Source organism: Caretta caretta, chromosome 8 (assembly GCF_965140235.1).
Source record: "Caretta caretta isolate rCarCar2 chromosome 8, rCarCar1.hap1, whole genome shotgun sequence".
NCBI classification, from domain to species: Eukaryota; Metazoa; Chordata; order Testudines; family Cheloniidae; genus Caretta; species Caretta caretta.
This window is the reverse complement of record NC_134213.1, coordinates 2060718-2082622: the sequence shown is the minus strand read 5'-3', so window position 1 is coordinate 2082622 and position 21905 is coordinate 2060718. Positions and strand designations below refer to the sequence as shown.

At 46.4% G+C, this 21905-nt stretch overlaps 1 protein-coding gene across 1 annotated transcript; it reads right to left on the bottom strand.

The window, feature by feature from the left end:
* Window positions 1-227: 227 nt before the first annotated feature.
* On the bottom strand, window positions 228-21433 carry LOC125641180 (serine protease inhibitor Kazal-type 5-like). Its single transcript, XM_075131945.1, has 14 exons — window positions 21376-21433; window positions 20123-20148; window positions 18779-18915; window positions 17934-18000; window positions 15963-16093; window positions 14725-14812; window positions 12422-12513; window positions 10498-10597; window positions 8028-8155; window positions 7632-7695; window positions 6607-6728; window positions 3396-3444; window positions 1647-1695; window positions 228-952 (listed from the first exon to the last, which is right to left on the bottom strand). The coding sequence occupies exons 1-13, from the start codon at window positions 21431-21433 to the stop codon at window positions 1693-1695; spliced, it is 1065 nt and encodes a 354-aa protein (XP_074988046.1). The 3' UTR covers window positions 228-952; window positions 1647-1692.
* Window positions 21434-21905: the final 472 nt, after the last annotated feature.

Sequence of the window (21905 nt, the reverse complement as noted above, 5' to 3'; positions counted from 1 at the left end):
TCCGCTTGCTAGTACTCTTCATGTTTCTGAATTCCATCCAAAATCAGGGCCTCTCAAACCCATGGCTGGACAAGAAAATAAGCTCCCCCAATGGCCAGAGGAGAGACTGCCGGGAGGAGTGGGGGAGCAGTCTGGATTGATTCTGACAAAAGAGTGCTACGGCAACAGTAAAAGAATCATCCTCATAAGATTAACACACACTGCATTTTATAGTGGCCAGTCACCTGCAGATCTCAAAGTGTTTTACAGTCACAAGCCAGGGAAGCCTCACAACAGCCCTGTGAGGTAGGGAAGTATTTTATTAATCTCCTTTTTGCAGATGTGGGAAACAGAGTCACGGAGGGGTAAAGTCACTTACCAAAGGCCATGCAACAACTCTGTGCAGAGCCCGGAGCCCCTGACTCCCAATCCCCTGCTGTAACCATTACACCATGCATCCTCCCTTTTGGCGTGGCATCATCACAGGTTACTTACAGTAACTGGGAGTCCCATGTGTCTATTTATTCTCACCTGGACTCTTCATGTGAACCACTAGAGTAACATCTAGGGGCAAAGTGAGGTCCAACTACCCATCCAGAGAGAGGTCTATCCACTAACCTAATCTGCTACTTCTATGGAGGGTGCAGATCAAGTGCTGATTAAACAAGTCCCTCAAAGGAGGCATGGTGGAGAAAAGTAACAGGTTTCTGCTGAATTCACTTTATTGAAGCAGCACAACGATATATCGTGATGTGAGGAGAGCGGAGAATGGGACTCCCTGGAGGGACCACAGAACCATAGGAGCTAGAGTTGGGAAAAGACTGACTGGGCCATGTAATGCCATCTCCCTACACCTGAGCCAGTGCAGGACTGTCCCCTAGAGAGTGCAGGAGAAGGACGAAGGCAGGCTTTGCTGCACTGAGGATTAGAGCAACTTTCTTGATGCTTAATATCAATTCTTCCATGACTTGTCCTGGAGAGAGAGGGAGACAGAGAGCTTAGTGTCATCGTCCTGGAGGGCAAAACCTCTCTAAAGAGCACTTGAAAAACCAAACAGTGCCCAACTCGCTGCACCCCACAGGCTCAGCCCTACATTGCGAGGGGCCAGGAGGGGCCAGGGAGCAACACACGCTCTGCAAAGAAGGCAGCCTGCACCTCCCTTCCCCAGGACAGCTCGGCCTGAGAAGGCTTGCACTGCTTCTGCAGGTGCTGGGATGGTTCGCCGGGCGGGTTTCTCCTGGGCACCGTCACAGGCCCAGCCGCAAGCCGCCCTGGTTACCTGTACTGGGGAGGGATTCCCTCCGTCCCCATTTAAATCCCATCACCACCCCCAAAGAAACAACATGGCAGGGCCCCTCTCTTTGGGTGCAGAGGGGTGGGTAAGGCTCCCTGCAGAGCCTATCAGCCAAACTCCAGAGACCATTCAGGATTTGGGCTGCAAATCCTTGTTCTGGTGTTGTGCTCTGACCATAATGAAAAGCAAAGGTCTGGGCTTTCTGCAGAATCCCTGGGTGAAATTCAGTGGTTTGTGTTTTGCAGGAGCCTAGGTCATTTTCAAGGTCCCTTCTGGCTTAAAAATGTACGAGCCTATGAATCTGGACATATCTATCTAGGTGCTTTTATGGCCTCTTGTCACAGCAGCAGGAGATGAGCATCTTTGTCTGTACCTTTGTCACACTTCTGCTTTGATACTTGCTGGTGGTCTGAACTCCTTTACTTCTTGGAAGAGAGAAAGAGAGCAAGAGGTGAGCCTCTCTGACCATCTGAGAGCCTGAGCATTGTTATGTTAGATAGGCATGTGGTCTTATTATTTATGCATTCATTTGTTGTGTGATAACAACGTGCACTCTGTGTTGTACATTCAAACAACATTGTGGGTCACAAAAACAGGGTCAAGAAACCTGGGAACCTGCCAGCTAGAGGAAGTACCCACAACCTCAGCCTGAAGCTAGCAACAATTGTTACTCACTCACACCTGGAGCCCCGACTCTTTTTTTCACTTCTTTTGTCTTCTCTTTCTTCCTACACTGTCTGTTTGTCTTTGGTTGGGAAAATTGACTTGACAAAGCTAATGTCTTTGTAAGAGAGCTGGGAATGTCTGGGTGCAGCCCTGCAAACATTTCCATCATGTAAGAAAAGGGTTAAGAAAGAAAAACTGGGTTTGCAAGTTTTTTTCTGATGTGTTGTATAAAATAAAGAGAGAACATGGAGCACCATGAGTGTGGTTTTTAAGCAGTGAATGCCTTACGACAAGAGAGAGAATCCTGGAGCTTTCAGTACTAGGAGTGAGATGCACTGTAACAATGTGTTAATCCACGTGGGATTACAGCACCATTGACTCCAAAGACAAACTACTCACTGGTTTGGCATCAGGCCCAAACTGAGAACCCAGAGATGCGCTCGTCTGGGACAAGGCAGAGCACAAAACCCATTCTCCTTCAGTGTATCTGGCTGTGCAACAATCTTCAGAAGAGATCAGGTGAATCCAGGGTCTGGCCATTTAGAAATGTTGCAAAGCCTTGCTCTCTCAGAAAGCCTTTCCTCCATAAGTGACTCTCGCAATCTGAACCCCCTTTTATTTCCAAATCCCAGCGGACCCCCTGGCCCTCAAAACACCCTACTTCAAGCAGAGTTTTGACATTGAAAAGGGAGATGTTCCAGAGATTCCTTGAAGTCCACTAGGGTCTTCGCCATCGTTATTGATTTTACATGGAAAGCACCCAGATATTATGGTGATGAGTGGTAGTATAAAACCCTAAAACAGTCTGAACCACAGCCTAAATTTAATCCAGATCTAAACCCCATCTCCTTGCTCTGTCTCTAATTCTTTCCTGTCTCTTTCCCCATAGTTTTAGGGCCATAGCAGCAGGTAGACACCACAGTTGCCAATTTTCACGTGGTAAATAAGCACCCTGACTTTCACAATAAGCCAAAAATCAAGCTAATCCCTTTTCAAAACAAGCCAATCCCAAAGAACCCCAATACTCTGTGACTAGATCCCCGCGGCGTGCAGTCTGGGACTGTGATGGGTCTGCTGTGCACCCCTGGCTCTCTTACCCCCCTTGCCCCTGTTTGCCAGGAGCCGATCAAAAAAAAACAAGCTAATTAAGCTACCAGCTACAAGCCAAAAACTAGCCAACAAGCAACTCACAAGCCAATTAAGCCAAAAACAAACCCAATTTCTGTGTTTTTTCTGCAGGTTTGGCATGTCTGGTAGACACGTGCCTTATTGTTATGTTACCAATGTGAATTATTTGCACAGCGGTAGTGCCTACAGGCCCTAGTCAAGCACTAGGTCGGTATCGTGCCAGGCGCTGTACAAACGCAGAACAAAACGATGGCACTTGATCCAGAGAACCTGCACTGTTCTTGCATCTGGTGTCACTTTAATTAATAAGTAAAAGAGATGGACAAACCTGAACGCATGCTCCTATATTCTTTATACCAATCTCAGATCTCGTTTTCCTGGGGAAATAAAAGTCAGAGGAAGAGATTAGACAAGATGACTGCTCACTTTCCTCTAGAGAGTCACATCGCTCCAGAAGTCACCACCACATTCACTAATTTCAGAGCAGCAGCCATGTTAGTCTGTATCCGCAAAAAGAAAAGGAGGACTTGTGGCACCTTAGAGACTAACCAATTTATTTGAGCATAAGCTTTCGTGAGCTACAGCTCACTACATGCATCCAATGAAGTGAGCTGTAGCTCACAAAAGCTTATGCTCAAATAAATTGGTTAGTCTCTAAGGTGCCACAAGTCCTCCTGTTCTTTTTACTAATTTCAGACAACAACGGATAGAATTTTTTACAATTTCCTTGGGACAATGTCTGATCTCTCCCCAACCTGAGTAGGATTCATTCTCTCTCTCTGTGTGTCTCTGTATTTCCATTGGGCCCTTCACCGTGGCTTCTGACACCTCCTCTGATACTGGAAGGTACCATTAGCAACTTTCCCCTACCTTTTAATAGCAATTGTTGAATCCCTATTTTCGCTTCAAAAGAAGGAAGGGTTCCTTACCCTGCAAGCTATGATCAATTGCAGTAGCTGTCATGCACTGCTGAGACCCTGACCCAAATCATTCTTATTTGTTGGCTCTCAATTAGGAAATAAGAGAGGCCATAAGAGGGTTTTCCAAGAAGTTGAGGTTCTATAAAAGTGCTAGTCATGTGTCAGAGCACAGCGAGTAGCACCAAGGTGAGCAAAGAGAACCAAGCGCTCACTCTGTCAACTTTTCCTGTGGTTGTAAGAGCTAATGGACTTTTCCCGTGGGTTCATTTTAACTCTCCTAGGTATCCACAAAAAGAAAAGGAGGACTTGTGGCACCTTAGAGACTAACAAATTTATTTGAGCCATAAGCTTTCGTGAGCTACAGCTCACTTCATCGGATGCATGCAGTGGAAAATACAGTGGGGAGATTTATATACACAGAGAACATGAAACAATGGGTGTGACCATACACACTGTAACCAGAGTGATCAGGAAAGGTGAGCTATTACCAGCAGGAGAGCGGGGGGTGATGGGGGGACTTTTGTAGAGATAATCAAGGTGGGCCATTTCCAGCAGTTGACAAGAACATCTGAGGAACAGTGGGGGTGTGGGGGAGGGGGGAATAAACAGGGGGAAATAGTTTTACTTTGTGTAATGACCCATCCACTCCCAGTCTCTATTCAAGCCTAAGTTAATTGTATCCAGTTTGCAAATGAATTCCAATTCAGCAGTCTCTCATTGGAGTCTGTTTTTGAAGTTTTTTTGTTGAAGAATTGCAACTTTTAGGTTTGTAATCGAGTGACCAAAGAGATTGAAGTGTTCTCCAACTGGTTTTTGAATGTTATAATTCTTGACGTCTGATTTGTGTCCATTTATTCTTTTACGTAGAGACTGTCCAGTTTGACCAATGTTCATGGCAGAGGGGCATTGCTGGCACATGATGGCATATATCACATTGGTAGATGTGCTGGTGAACAAGCCTCTGATAGTGTGGCTGATGTGATTGGGCCCTATGATGGTGTCCCCAGAATAGATATGTGGACACAGTTGGCAATGGGCTTTGTTGCAAGGATAGGTTCCTGGGTTAGTGGTTCTGTTGTGTGATGTAGCTCCTAGGTGTGTTTGTAACAAGACAAGGTCATAGGAGGCTGATCTGATTTTCAATACATGGGAGACTCCTCTATTTGGGGACATTTGTTTGCTGAGACAGGTCAGTTAAAATAAAACAAGCCCACCACAATGCACTAAGGGCTCTGCTCTCTTCCCTTCAGCTGCTCCTGGTCAATCTAATCTCACTTCTGGTCTCTCCTGCCCTTAAGACTCTAAGCATACAAATGAGAGGAGATTTTAAGACTTCCCTCTTTTCCGTATACAGGTGTTACACCCCTTGGCATAACTGCTCCTGATTCTGCTGAGTCCATAGCTCTTTGCTCCTGAGAAAAGCTCATCAGAACATTCCACTTTCAAGGAATTAAAAAGAAAGGGAAGCTAGTCGTGTGATTAAAACACAAGACTGGTCCCTGGATCCTCAAAGGTATTTAGGTGCCTAACTCCCATTAACATGTGGAGTCTATTCCCAGCTCAGCTGCAGTCCCCCTGTGTGACTGTGGCCAAGTTGCTGCTCTCTCTGTGCAAACAGAGGGATAATTGTGCTCCCATATTTCACAGGGGCATGTTGTGCAGTGTAATTCATTCACCTTTGGGGATCCTGGCACTGGAGAGGTGAGGGCAAAGGAGAGCCGGGGTATTTGTATCTTCAGTAAAGCTGGCACAGTTCCCTAGGAGAGGCGCGCTCAGACTAAGCAGCTGGGACAGTGCCTAGGTAGGGCCTGCAGCATGACCCACCCAAGCATTCAGAGAGTGCTATTCCCATTGGAAACTTCCCAAAATTTCTCATTTGGGGAACTGTTTCAATAGCTGCTCCGAGTCGGAGCAGAAACTAAAACATCAGCAGGTCCCATGGGATGAAAAATCCACTTTCCATAGGGTTCAAGGCCATAGAAGTGCCAAGGTCACCAGTGGGGAAAGCGCTCATGCCAACCTACTTCCACTCTGGGCAGCTGCCACTAGATGGCATCAATCCCACACCCTTACCTGGTGCATTACCTACAGAAATAGCGAAGGAAAACTGAGATCACTTGCACTGAATCGATCCACAAAACAAGTAAGGAAAATTAACTCTTCTCCTGCCACCATGCAGCTTGAGGGATTAGCTGACTCATTAGAGCTCCCTTTCTAGAGCAGCTTTGAAGAACATTTGATGAGTCACTTATTCAACAATTTTCACATGAATTACCCAAGGAATTGTTTTTTCATTATTTACCCAGCTGGCTTCCTCTCAACTCAAATGACTCTACTAAAGTTATAAGGGAGGTACGGGTCATCCAGCTGTCTAGGAGTCAGGGAGGCAGGATTCTATTCCTGGCTCTGCCACTGATCTCCTGTGTGACCTTGGGAAAGTCATGTAGCCACTTTGTTCCTCATTTTCCCAATCTGTGAAACGGGGAGAATATCACTTTGAGATCCACCTATGAGAAGAGAACTATATAAGAACTATCTATCTATATTATTATAAAAAGGCAGGGAGAGCAGCCTTGCCCTGAGGAGTAACTGTTTCAAAGAAAGTATTAGTGTACTTACAGGATTTGATCGCACAGCATACACTCGCTGCTGTGTGTCACACCATCTGTTCCACACACCATCTGGGACGTCTGGGTGCACAGTACTCTCCCTTTGGTTTGGGGGTACTGACTGCAGTTGGCCTGTTGATAGGACACAACAGAATCCTGGGGTGAGCGGTCACCCTGGGAGAACACCCCTGCCCTGCTGTCTTTGTAGGTTTGAGAATGGAAGGAGAGACAGCAGGTGTCAGGCTTGGGAGATGTCCGTGTAACTATTCAGCTTGCAGAAGAAAGTGTCTGGTTTTCTCTCCTGGGGGGCAAGACTGGACTTGTTTACACTTACTGGGGGATCAATGTGCAGTGATCGGTGCATCGGCGGTAGACCTGCTAAATCGACCACAGATCGCTCTCCCGTCGACTCCTGTACCCCACCGGATCGAGATGAATAAGGGGAGTCAACGGGAGAGCAACACCGCACAGGGCGGACCGCGTGGTAAGTAGATCTAAGCTACGTTGACTTGAGTTACGCTATTCACGTAACTCAAATCGCGTAGCTTAGATCGAATTTCCCCTGTAGTGTAGACAGGGCCTTAGACAGTATAGAAAGGTGGGGTCTGCAGTCAACTTCTAAACGTGACTCACAACTGGGCCCTTTGTGGATAAGATGAGTGAAGGGAATCCAGCTAGTCAAAGCCGCTCTGGGCCTGTTGGACGAAGAGTCAGCAGCCACGGGACAAGATCTGAGCTACCCAGGATGGGGCAGAGATGGAGATTGTGTGTGCGGTCTCAGCTCTGCAGGGATGGCTAGGCAGGAGAGCTGTGACTACTCCTTACCGTGCCCATGCTGCTTGTTTTATGTTACCTCTCCTTTCAGGGGCAGGGACTACCCTTCATCATCATGGCTGTACAGCACCTTGCACAGCGGGGCCCTGATCCCTGCTCGGGGCCGTGAAGCACCACACAACCCGAATACCACTATCTGCTGTCAGTGACAACGAGAAGCACTGAGCAGTCCCTGGCATTGTGTGTGAAATCCAGCCTCACCTTTGCTGGAGCAGCACTGGCGCATTCCCCCTCAGACCTTACTGTAACGCTGTTTCCAGTTCTCCTGCAGAAGGGACAAAGGGTATGGATGCAGTTACAGTGCCACCGCCCTCTCCCAGCGAGGGACAAGTCCCCTGGACGTTCACCGCACTGGGCTGGTGTTTCCAAGTCTACGAGGACTTTTAAAATCACAGTTTTCTGGGGCAGGAGGGGCCATGGACGCTTGTTGCATCTTAACTGACTGTCATCCTTTTAATCTTACCTCTTCCGCTTTGTGTTTGTTTCCTGGCAAGGCACCAAGGACCACGCAACGCTAGCCATGAGAGAAATAGGACTACTCCATTACACTTGTAAAAGGAGAATGGCAAGGTATTGGAAGCCGTTGCTCATACTCACATCATCTCCAAACACAAGAAGCATCTGTTGCTGTATGTTTTTCCGTCAGTGCCACAAATGGGTTCCCAGGAATTTCTGCAGAGAATTGCGTCACCCTTTATTCCATGCAGAATTCGCCTGCAGTCCGTCTAAAAAGAGGAGGAAATAATATCTGATGTTTCTTTGCATCCTTATCCAGTTAGACCTTTTTTTTTGCAATTTAACAGAACTTGAGACCTATCTCCTAGAAGGATTAAAATCACAGCATCTTCATTTACTAGGGTACAAAGTTGCATACAACAAACACACACTCCACAGCTCCTCTGATCTTTACTGAGACCACGTTTCAGTGTGTTAGGTCTCTCTCAGGGTCCGATTCACATAAGAAGATAACCTACTTCTGCTACCTGCTAACAGAGTTATTCCTTTATTAGAGTAGCAAAAGCCTGTACAATTAGCGCTGAATGTATCAAGTTTAATCTCTGCTGACATCCCTTGTCAGAGGATCGTTGCATATACATTTACTGTAGAAGAAACTGCTGGATGTTTTCAATACTGACCTCTTATAATGATTGGTGGCTGGGATCAGGACTTTGATGTCTGTCTCCTCTGGCAGACAACACCCACCAGATGGCAAAAAAGAAAAACTGATGGGAGCTTGTCAAATAACGCTAAAACCGATCGAAAAATAGGTATCGGGAGTTCACACTGTCGTTATTCATGGGGCCATATTGGCCATGGTGTGTGAGTATTCAAACCAGTGCTGGGTCGTTTGTAAAAACATCCAGGAATCCTAAAAGTTTCAGGGATTGCAGCCTGAATATTGACTGGTCAGGAATTCAGACCAGGAGACTGAGAGTCATTCTTATTTTGTTATTCTCCTATTTAAAAAATTTCAGACATCCATTCAGAGAGCAGGAACAAGAACAAGAGTTACATCCGGAAAAGAGGGGATTTTTAGCCTCTAAGCTTTTATCACCGTGTGTACCTCCAGATATTTTAAACCCTCTTCAACTTGCCAGTATTAATACGGTTGCTGGGAAAGGAATTGTCATTTTCTGATCTTATGGCTGACTATTCTGGGGAACATAAAGAACAAGGGATGTTGCTCTGAAGAACGTTATTACAAGACTTCCCAGTTTAGCATCATCTGCTAATTCCATTAATGTGCTGTTTGCTCCCGCTTCCATGCAGTGAATGAAGTTAAACCAGACAACCGTGACCTTTGCAGGTCCCTGCTAGACTCCTTCCTGTACTCAACACATTGTGACTATCATCTGCCTTATGTGACAGTGTTCATATCCAAGGCAATCTGATACCCTATTGAAGAAGATTCCTTGGAGTTGCATAACTCCCTCTAGTGGCTGGACCTCATAAGAGCATATTAGCCTACTACCGCTGCCCCCTAATGGAATTTGCTCCTTTTGCTCATGAGGCAGGGCCCATGCTTTTGGATCCGGAGTTCCTGGGTTCTAACCCTGCTGATGACCCATGAAAAACTAGGTGGTTGCTTTTACTCTCCAGACCAATTCCAGTTATTCAATAAAGTCCTGTTTTATCACAAACCACTCCAAGTCCTTCCCACTTCCATTCTGAAATTCTGACAGAAAATATAACCAAGCTGTTGCTGACATGGTTTGTTCATTATAACCCAGAGCTTGTCTTAGAACATAGGAGCATAGGAACTACCGCATTTGAACAGACTCCGGGTCCACGTACTCCAGGATTCTGTCTCAGATTCAAGATCTTCCTCTGAAGCAGCTGGGGCTAGCCACTGTCAAACAGCAGGCAGATAGGGGCAGTCTGTCCCCCACATTAGTCCTCATTCTAGCCCCTCATAGCTAGAGATTAGTTTAACCATGAAGTTTTACATCCCTTCCAAAAATTGTGTTCGCATTAGTGATAGGGGGACCAGATAGCAACTGTGAAAAAATGGGACAGGGGGTGGGGGGTAATAGGTGCCTATCTAAGAAAAAGTCCAAAAAAAGGGACTGTCCCTTTAAAAATGGGACATCTGGTCACCCTAATTAGTGATAATGCTGGATATTCTTGTAATCCATATAAAGGTCCAATCCCTTTGAATCTTGATAGACTCTTGGCCTCAATGAATTTCTGTGGCGATGACTTCCGCTGTCTAATTATGCATTGTGTGAAAAAAAGTGTTTCCTTTTTGAATTTGCCACCTTTTCATTTCAATGAACGTGTCTTTGTTCTTGTGTGGAGGACAGGGAAAACAGAAGCTCTAATCTACCTTCTCTAAACCATTCATTAGTTTAGAGACTTTTCTCATGTCCCCTGTTCTCCATCTCCTTTCTAAGGTAACAATCCCAATCTTTTCAATCTTTCTTCATGAGTCTTTCGCCAGGCCCCTCATCAGCCTCACAGGCCTGCTCTGAACCAGGACTGATAGCTCGTGGAGCCAGTGCTAGGTAGACACTTAGAGATTGCTCCTTGGTTCCTGGATTTTGCTAGAGAGTGAAGTTAGATTTACCGGAATGATAATGCCGTTGCCAACACCTTGGTTCTCTCTTTGGTTGATGCCAGACTGTGTTCCACAGGTTCCACCGTACTGAGCTGTGCCTTGCTGCGTCCTGGAAGGAAGGAAGAGGTAAAGCATGAGCTTCTTGTAGTGTAGCCCTGGCACATAAAGCCTCTAACAAGGGTGAACGCACACACGTCAGCTTCCTGCCTGTCCTCATTACATGAGATTTCTCAAATACACTTTCAGGATCCAATTTCCAGGCCACCTACCTGCTTGGCACTAAAGCAAAGCTTTCTGTGGAGCTGTTCCCATCCATTCCCATTGTCTTCTTCCCTCTGTCTGGCCTGTTTAAGTGGGAGAGGATGGGGCTCTTTGGTCCCTCATTGGAAAAGAAAGCCTAATATGGATTATCTCCATGAAGGTTACGTTGAAACATGAGAATGGCTGCCATCAGACAGATGCAACTCATGGGCGGGGGGGACATGCTGGGTCACATGCTCCCTTCCCCCAGATTTTCTGCTTGGCTTGAACTGAGCATGTTCAATAACACTGGAAGCCGGCTGCCCTCACTCTGCCCCTCCCTGCCCCCACTATCAGCAGGCACGGGTCACCTCTTCCATCAGGTGAATCTTTGATCCAAAGACAACCACAGACCGAGTGGAAGTCAGTGGGTGTGCGCAGTATTCTTTCAGGCTCAATGGAAGGAGCAATTAAACTCATTTACAGAGTAGAGATAGGTACAAACAATGAAGGGACTGCCCAAGGCACATGGCAGGTTGTCGGAAAGGTTTCCCTGATTACAAATACGGTGGCTAGCAGATTGGTTGCAGGCTTTATGTGCTGAAGGCAGAAAGCCAGGAGGAGGAAGAGGAGGGAATTGTGAACATGTCCCTGAGAAGAGAAGGCAGAAAGACAAAGCTTCTTGGGCACAAAGCCCCTTGAATTGGCAGATAGGGGATTTTGGAGCAAGAAAACAGCCTGCTATTGTATTCTCCTGTGGTCAGGGCAACAGGACAGTGGGGACAAGAAACAAAATTGCACCACGAGTAAACCTGACTCTTATCATCAATGCCTCCTCCTGATGGAAACAGCCCTGCAAGGCCTCGCGTATTGGCTAAATGCTAAGGCCAAAGGGGCGACGATCCTCTATTCCAGGGGTAGGCAACCTGCAGCATGTGTGCCAAAGGCGGCAGGCAAGCTGGTTTTCAGTGGCCACCGGTCCGGGGGGCTCTGAATTTTAACTTAATTTCAGATGAAGCTTCTTAAACATTTTAAAAACCTTATTTACTTTCCATACAACAATTGTTTAGTTCTATACTATAGACTTATAGAAAGAGACCTTCTAAAAACGTTAAAATATATGACTGGCACGCGAAACCTTACATTAGCGTGAATACACGAAGACTCGGCACACCCCTTCTGAGAGGTTGCCGACCCCTGCGCTATTCTCTGATGTCACTCACAGCTTAGCACGGCAATGAGCACACCTGTCTGAACGCCCGGCTCCCATCCTGCATTCCAGCCCAGGTAGGAAGGCAGGGACCCTGTGTTCTACATACTGCTGTCTGATGGGGCCATGGCAGAACAGCATGAGCCTGGCTCTCGGAAGAGAGACCACTGCAGGGGTTAGCTAGCATTAATGGAATTGAAGCCCAGTTCTGTCTGCCTTTCCCAATGAACAGTGGCAACACAGCTCCTTCACGTAGGGTGGGCATGGTGGGGGAGAGACAGTGCATTTAAAAGTTGCTACAATATTTGACAGAGGAGGACAGAGAGGTCAGATCTGGGGGGTCAGAAGCTGGAAGTATTTCTCTCCACTAAGGTGTAACGTAGCCTGATTTCAGGCTGTCAACGCAGATGGGGACTAGACTGGGACAGCAGCTCGAGCCATTGCTTTGGTCACTCAGAAGTAGCTGTGTGTTTCCATACTCACCCTCCATACCCGCAGTTTGGTCTGCTATCGCCCTGAGCAGCCTGGCTATTGGTAGAGCAGGGAGAGGTCCCACCAGACTGGCTGCAGCTGTTCTGTGAAAGGGACAGAAGCACATTTGATGCGGGGTTTCTTCTGGGCTCTTCTATAATCTTTGAGATCTTTCTGCCACTCCAACCACCCGCACATCAGCATTGAAACTCCTGGCTGTGACTAGGAGCAGCATATCTGATATTCTGTTCTGGTCAGGCTCCAATACTCACCAGAACCTGGGGCGTGACCAGAGGTAAGCCCTAGGGCCTGATTCACCCTTGCCTTGCTCGCTCCTTGTGTCATTGTTCCCACCAGTGCAGAATGTGTGTGGGGAGTGTGTGCGTGAGAAACACTCTCCAATCCGAATGCACCCACTTTGCACTGGTGTCGGTGTGCAGGTTACTCGTGAAATGGGCCTTCCATTCAGTGCTTCCCAGTGTGATCTGCTTCATCATCATTATCCGGGAGTGGTACCCAGAGCAGCTTGCACAGGGGGTTGGTTTAGAGCAGCGGTGAAGTTCCCTCTTTCTGTAAACTCCTTAAGCAGGGAACTCTGTGCACAGCCAGCCTCTCTGGGAACAACGATAACAATGCACAAAGCAAATATCACCCAGCCATAGCGCAGTCACGGTGCTGTAATAAGCAATACAACAAAAGCCAAATGTAACTAGACCAAACACACTGTTTGAAAGCCCAGAACAGGAAAAGGGATTGGGGCAGAGCAAACAGTGACTGCTCATGGCTCTCGGGAGCAGAGCAAACGGGCCTGCATTGTGGCAACAGGGAAAGTCCATAGGAAAGGACGGCTCCTAGCAGGAGAGTGTGGAATGAATAAAGACCAGGAGTGACAAAGCTGCTGTGAACTTGCTGAAGGTGAGAGCTTTATGGGAATGGGCTCAAAGATAAACACGCCGGCAGGGCAAGCGGAAAGAGGAGGATGCCAGATACATATCACGCAGAGGTAAGATCACTATAGAAAAGTCTTCCCATGGAAAAGCGTTGGCTACAATCAATGCAGGGGTACAAAAATCCATGGAAAAGCTCCAAAACCAATTGTAGGCCCCAAACATCAGAGCGCCAGGAAAATTCCTGTCCCCAGGGAACACAGGACCCTTAAAACAGTGGGACTATCATGGTCCTGTTCTGTAGTGAGGGAGCAGGCCATGGGGTGGGGGGGGAGGTAGATTCTACATGCTCTGGAGCAGTCCTGGGTGTCACCATGGAGGCAGGCCCACTGGATTTACCTCTCCCCAGAGCTACCGGCTACAATTCCTCCAGGAGGAAGAATGGAGGCCAGCACCGAGTCTTGTGCAACCTTCAGGCTGCACAAAACTTTTGTCATAATAGCGCAGCGGATGGCTCACCAGCCTGGCCTGAGAAGCCGTTTGTTTCTGTTTGCTGCATTCTAAAAACCAGTAACTGGCATATAAGGGCGGTGGGGAGGAAAACTGGCTGAATCCACAGACAACCCTAAATTATTACAAGGATATCTCACTGGAAAGAAAGAAATCCAAGCTGAAGGGCCATTTTCATGACCCAGAGTGTGTCAGCACAAGACTGCCTTGAACGAGGAGTTTCTCTCATCCTGAACACAGCAAAGCCTTGTTTGTTTCTAAGCTGGGTCCCCCTCTGCTCAAACCACAGAAACCACTTTCCTCAGTGTAGACAGGGCGTGGTGCCACACTCTTGTGTAGTCAGCAGGAGTTGTGCCATTGACTTCAATGGAGGCGGAATAAGGCTCAGAGTGAGTAACCGCCTTCTTTCATCTGATTAAAACTCTTTTCTCCTTCCTCTTCCCCTCCATCTCTGTGCAGCCTTTAACGGTGCAGGTCACTCCATCATCAGGAACCACCTCGGTACGCAGGCCTGTCTGATCCCCTCCCTCCCGGCTTTGCTCCGACGGTGCCTATCATGCCATTCACAAGATAGAAACTACAACTGGCATCAGGAAGCTACATGAATGTTGCTCTCCCAAATATTGTGAAGGGCTTTATGTCTTATGTCCTCGTGCTGAACTTCCAGCCTGGTGACAACTACAGTCCATGGCTACGACCTGGACTTTGGTCTCCTACCAAAGCAGCAAGAAAATAAATAATAAAATTAAATACCAGGCCACTAGGTATTGGAAAGAGAATCTGGGTTTCCTTCCACACAGTAGTGAAGTACATAAGGACTGTGCCACTGTCCAGAGATCATCAATATGTGTCGTTTATCTTAGTGTAAAGGTAAAACGCCCCTGGGCAGGTAGCAGTCTGCACAAAGCTGAGCCTTACCTGATACGTGCTCTTCCCATCAAGGCTGTTCAGAGTTGGTTGCTGCGTATTTCTACCAAACTGGATGCCTTTTTGAGCATCTTCTTTGCTGGAAGAAAGGGATAAGGAGAGAAAGTGAGCCCAGGACCAGCTGACTCCCACTTGCAGATGAATGATGTTTGTTCCAAAGCTCGACTTAAGCTTGAACAAAAATTCACTAGAAAAACAGGTCAGAAAACAGCAGAACAGAGTGAAATACCCAACCAAACAAGTCGATTGACAAACAGGAGCGGGGCGGAGGGAGGGAGATAAAATTTGAATGGAAACTAGATAGCCTGTATGTTGTGTACTGCCCACTTTGGGGGGTATTTCTAACCTTCATACATGACATAGGCTGCATGAACAACATGAGTGGATGATTGAATTTAATGACCCTACAAAAAACCACGGATTCCAACTATGACATTACAGGGCTATGGTTCATACCAAGTCAAAGGAGCTTTGAGACCGCTTGACCACACCAGAGCATACTGAGAATTTCCCAAATCTGCAACTTCCCTCACTCAGGAGGTTTGCCCACCCTCAGTGAGCACAGCGGGTGTGTGCTGGGGGGGGACACCTCTGTAGAGCTACAGGTAGAAACACTGCTTCGGGGCATAACAGAATTCAGATGGAGCCCCTAATACAATTTTGAACCCCCTCTCCATATTCCCTGTACACCCACCAAAATGTCCATGCTACCACACACCACCACCTCCTAGTTAAACCCACAAGTTCTTGATGACTCTGTCCTACTCTCTGAATTTCTCTTCCCCATTCCCGCTTCATGCTACATGCCGACCGAGATGGTGCCTTCATATCAGTGCTGCAATTGCAGACGCACTGAGGAAGCTGAGTGGGGACATCTGGACAGTACAAGAGATGAGTGGAAGACTTCGCAGGAGCTGCCAATAGCGGAGAGAACTTCCCCTCTAGCAGGGGTGGTGACTTTCGATCTTTACCCACATCTCCTGGCCTTTGCTTCAGCTCTGCTGTCCCATGCTGCTTCTCACCTGGCCCCGGGCCTTCACACCAAACAGAAGGAGGAAGAGGGGCAAGTGCTGGAGACTTACACAGTAGCACCTCATGTGGGACCACTTGGATTCAGGGATCTCAAACGCCCAACTTGGGTGGGACTCGATACCTGTGAATTGCTCTGACTTGGAACACATGGTTCCACCTTTTGCTGGAGTTACTTGGAGGAAAGTTTCTGTACTCACAACTTCTCTGCACACATGAGGCACTTGTTGCTGTGCTGCCGGCCAGAAGCGTCACGCACGGGGTCATTCTCTTTTGTGCAGGTGAGTTCTCCATTAGCGTTGACTTGTGATAGAAATTCACTGCAGTCATCCTGCAGAAGGGAGTAGCACATTTTATGCAAGGTGTCTCCTGTGTTCTACTGGCTGAGTTTTTGGAAACGTTGGCTTTCTCGTCAGGAAAGTATTGCAGCACAGCAAATGCAAGTATTCTAGCACTTTTCCCAACACTCTTAACATACAGAGGGAGCAGTGATAATAATTTAACCTACAAACAGCTCCAAAGCAGCCCTGGTTCTGCACAAATAATTAAAATGGATTAAGAGGCAGTTAAATCTAAAAGCACAATGCAACACACCAAACCAAACATGTAAAAGCCCAACAGCAGAAGTGGAAGGTAGCTTGGAGGAGGGTAGGTAAATCTGGTCACTGGTCCGAAACACTATTTTGTTGACATACCCAATAAATCCTAGTAGATTAGTGAGGCACGATTTTTCCTCTACAGAAGCCACGCTGGTTGGTCCCTGTCATATCACACTGATGTGTTGTATAATTCTATTTTTAATTATCATTTCAGCCATTGTAGTTGGTACTGAACTAAGGTTCACTGGTCTGTAATTCCCAGGATCTCCTCTACTGCCTTTTAAAACGATGTATAACATTTGCTACCCTCCAACCATCTGATATATTTTTAACAGTTCAGTCACTTCATTCTTAGGTGCCTTCACAACTCTTGGATGCCTTCCCGTTGCTCCTAGTGACTTGCTGCTCTTTATCAATTTGCTCTCACTCCAGGCATCTTCTGCAGAACAGTCTGCTCGAACACTTTCAGTCTAGGTTTTGCTCTCCTCTGGGTCTCCATATATAATTCTCAACACTCCAGAAGGGTTCCACTACAGAGTGTTCACCGCCTTCTAGGTACATATCTAGCCCCCTTTATCATAACCTCTGAGTGCCTCATGATTGTTAATGTATTTATCCCCCCAACACGGCTGTGAAGTAGGGAAGTGCCATTATCCCCATTTCACAGATGGGGAACTCAGGCACAGAGAGACTAAGTGACTTGCCCAAGATCACAAAGGAAGTCTGTGGCAGAGCAGGGATTTGACCCTGGGAATGCTGAGCCTCAGGCTAGCACCACTGAACCATCCTTCTTCTCTCTGGATCACACTTGACCAAGCTAGGGGGAGTTCAGATTAGATTTTTCATGGAACAGCTTTCCCCATCTCCCTTGTGGATTTTTAAAGTAGCCTGGATTCTCTAGGGTTAAAGGTTTTCACCATTTATTCAGAGAAAGAGTGAAGTGGGGAAGGTACCCATCTGATCTGACACCCTCTGACCCAAGCCATTCCACTTACGGACATAAAAAAAGCAAAGGGGGAAAGGGAAAAGTCCCTCGACTGAAAGAGACACAGCCACATGAGAAAAGGGCTGGCCGTGAAAGTCATGGAGATAAACGAGACACAATAAGGGCTCATTTGCTCCCGCACCCTGCCCTGGTCAGAGCTTCAACGCAGCGTTATTGCTATTCATTGTTTCTCAAGTGCCAACAGTGTGCCTGGAGCTTTACGAACGAGGCACGATCCCTGCACTAAGAGCTGATCAGAGGCAGGCTGTACCTTGCAGGCTGGCACGTATGGGAGAGGGACCATGAGCAGAGTTAGGTATCACTTTGAATTCTGGTTTGTCAAATGCTGCACATTACCTGGTATTCTGCCTGCATGGTAACAACAACAGACTTTGGCCTGATCCTGTGGGCAAATGGGCTGTTATGTCCCTTTACTCACAGATTAACTGAGCTTGGATTTCCCATTATAGTGGGTAAGGTAACCAACACAAGGCTACTGGGCCAGAGACATTAATCTAACCGCTTCTTTGGGTGCACAAAGAAATCCTTCATGCCTTGGTAGCAATCAGGATAACCTTTAGCCTCACCTTTCCTGTCGGGCCTCTGATCACATTTTCTCCTCCACCTGTGAGTCCATTATTTACTTGACTTGCCCTGAAAAAAGGGGAGGCAGAGAGAGACATGGATTTGCACAAACCTCAGCTGGAAAACCAAAATATCTAACGACTATGGACCTCATCCCGCAAACCTGTCCGAACCCATGCAATGCCAGGCGAGGGGACGGAACTCAGGCTCTAAGTTAGCTACACATGCACAAATTGCTTGGCCTCTCTCCATTTGCTGCCACTCACCATGCCTTCTCTTTTCCCCCCAGACATTTCTGCCACGCATGTCCATATCAAATTTCCCTTAAATGGCACATATGTAAAGCCAGAAGCTAAGAACATGCACTGATTTTTTTCTGGACATGTCCACTGTTATTTCCTGCCTTGTTGGCTTCAAAGGGTAACAGGACTGGGGGGAGGGAGAGCTCAGGGGTTTGAGCTATTGGCCTGCTAAACCCAGGGTTGTGAGTTCAATCCTTAAGGGGGCCATTTAGGGATCTGGGGCAAAAATTGGGGATTGGTCCTGCTTTGAGTAGGGGGTTGGACTGGATGACCTCCTGAGGTCCCTTCCAACCCTGAGATTCTATGATTCCTCGGGGGTAAATGAAGGTTTTGGGGAGTCAGAAACTAACCTCTCTGAACTGAGGGTCAGAGGTTGCAGTATATCCCTCAGCCAAGGGTTTATGCCATACAGATGGAATTAAGTCCCACAAGAGTAGGACTGAATCTGGAGGAGGAGAGGAGAGGAGACATGGAAAACAACCAGTCTAGCAGCATGAGCTGTTGCTTTAGCTACTCTGATGCAATTGTTTATTTCTCATACTCACATCAGATTTCTACACATGACGCATTTGTTGGTGTGTGTTTTGCCATCAGGGCCGCGGACGGGGTTGTTATCTCTATTGCAATAAAAAAGCCCACTGCGTAAGAGCGGCCAAAATTCCATGCACTCATCCTGTAAAAGCTAAAAGAGAGCATTCCATGGAGGGCTTCCTCCCTTACTGTGGTGGGTGGGAGTTTAAGAACTGTTATCAGAGCTTGATATTTTTCTGCACGGAGTGGTTGGAATTTCAGGACCTTTGCCCTTTAGAGGCAGTAACCCACTCCTGTTGTGTCTTAGCATCCCGTCCTCATTGCCCATTATCCTGTCTTTAGCTCTTTCCACAACTTATTTAATATGGAGAACCACACAGTGGAGTCCAAAGAACCGGGTTTACTAACTATAAGCAACATGCATAGCCTAACTACATACATACACTGCTGCTCCAGTGGGGCTGTGCTGGCTTCCGAAACATAGCGAGGGCCACTAGAAGGCTGGCTCACCAACTATTTAAAGGCATACTACCAATTCCTCGATGCTACAACTTTGGAGAGAAGAATGTGTGGTTATAACCAAATGACTCTCCCTCCTGCGTTGCAGTGGAATGAGCTAAAAGCAGCTAGTGGAGAGGAGGGAACGCAACCCTTAAAGGGGGCAGCTCAGTGCAGATGTGGTGATTCTAACTGAGCAGAGCAACCAGCTTGTGATACAGTTACAAGAGATGAACTTCAGCAAAGCATTAAATTCTCAGCAAGCCGAATATTACGCTGCCTACTAGAACATCAGCGAATGCGTTCGCCAGTGGACAGCTGGAAATATAGACTGGGCAGAATTAATGTTCCAACTCGTTATTGGTTTGGATTGTTCCTTGTGGAAGTGGGCTTTTACTGGGGATAAGCAAATGGGTCTGCATAAAATAAAAACTGAGCTGACTCAGCTCAAATATTGAATCAAATCATTTTTTTTTGGAGATTCAAAAAAGTGGGTTTAAATTGCATGGCTTTTAATTGTCACCAGCGTGGGATGCCAGTTGGATCAGAAACAAAAGTTGTAAAATACCATGAGAAAAGCATCTCTCACACTATCTCTCACCTGCATCTCATGAGCTCTCTGGGCCAAATATATCCAGATAAGCATCCCAAAGCCTGGCTGTGAGCTATACCCGTTATAAATTATGGAAGTTACGTCTCTGAGAGATTTGCAGTCTGAGTTCTACACCATTGGGGGTGGGGCAGGGGGAATATTCTGATCTTCTTTTAAAGCCTGCCAGCCCTTTTGTGTTATTTTTAGGTGCTAATTAGGTTAACAAGCTAATTTAGGAAACGTATCTAGCAGAAAGAGGTGCACTAACCTTATTTATATCTTTGCTGGCAATACCTGCGACAAAAACACAAACACAGACACCATATTATGAAGCCTGAGGAAAATTTAAGATAAAAGTATTCCCTTCATAAACTCAAATAATGGAAAAGATTGGATGAAGGCTAATCTAATGCACTAATGGGCCCAACAAATGTAACTTTTTAGCTAGTAATATATCAGATTTTTCATGGCATGTAGAATTTGCCATTCCAGACCCATACTTCTGTACATTCCTTGTTTTCTCTCTCTCCTTTGCTGTGTTATTTTTCATGTTCTTGAAACCAAAGACTTGAAGACATGTCAGTTACTGCTTATCTGTGCTAGACTCTAAATGCTTCGCTCCACCGCTTTGCCAGGGACGCCAACCTCTGTCAGATGTGGCTGTTTCTCCCACACCTCCACTTACACCTGGAACCCCTGAGCTAACCCATAAAGCCACACTACTTTTCCCTCTAAATTCATCCTCAAGGCCCACTTTGACTGCAAGCCTGAAAAAAATTAGTCAACTAATAATGGCTCAGCAGAGGGGCAATTAGAGAGAGCTGATATAAGTATCCCTCTGCCAAATCAGTACTAGCTGTGGATAGTTTTCTCTCTCTCCCTGGTGTCACAGTGAACCCACAAGGAACTCGCCCATACATCCTTTTCACAATGAAGGGGTACATGGTAGAAAAGTTTGCCCCAAAGCATCAGCCTTTTATTTAACATTCCAGCAGGTTCCTGGGAAAATACATTCAATGCTAACAGAGCTGGTGAAAAATTCCCATTTTCAGGAATTCACAAAACCAGTTTACATTTTTGGTTCTGGCCTTGACTTCCGTGTGCAAAAATTCAATTACCTTTTTTTTTTCTTTTTTGTAATCTGGACAACAAATTGTCCAGTCTCCACAAAGAAAGTATTTAGACAGCAAAATTACATTTTTACCCATCACAATGAGTGAAAGTGGATGCTCTCACACCGCTGGTGGAATTCCATCCTTTTCACTTACCAGAGAAAAGGCCAGTTACCCATGGCAATGTCATGCATAGTGCCAATTTCATAAATACTCATCAAAAAGCCAGTTTTGTTACAAATGCTAAGAACACAAAAATGATGGAGCTTTTCCCCTTAGAACAAGCCACTTCTCCAGCTGGATGACATTTAAATCTCTTTAAGGACCCAACCCATCTTTCGTCAAAGCTTCCTACGATTTGAAGTGTCACTTATAAGATCCTGGGCAGATTAGACAAAAAGTTACTCACCTGAGAAGCAGCAGAAAAATGCCAGAGCAAGGAACACAAAGGTATCTGCTGTCTTCATGGTAAGGGCAGTGGCTGTTGGCCTGTGTCTAGTTTATTACTGAATTTCTTGGTAAAACCCCAGTGAGAGAGCTTGGATCATATATATATAGGTGGCCAGATACTCCACCTTTATTGTGACATAACTTTCCCAAGAATCATCATTAGCTGTGAAACCAGTTTGCTGAGGGGAGTTTCAAATTCTAATGATTCCATCATCATCATTAATTTCCGTAGGGACAGAATAAGTTTGAGTCATGCCCTGGATCTTGTCAAAGTAAGAAATTTACAAATGGATCAGGTCAATTTCAAATACAACCAGAGGAGCCTCATCATGGGACACTCTGCAGGGTGGCTAGTGAAATCAAAGTGCTTATCTAGGTACCTCATGATTTTGCGCCCTATATTTACAGGCAATAGCTGCTAGGGGTTCTATTTTAATTAACTGGTTCCAGTGACGTCAACAGGAGCTCGGAGGGGAGGTTCTCAGAGCC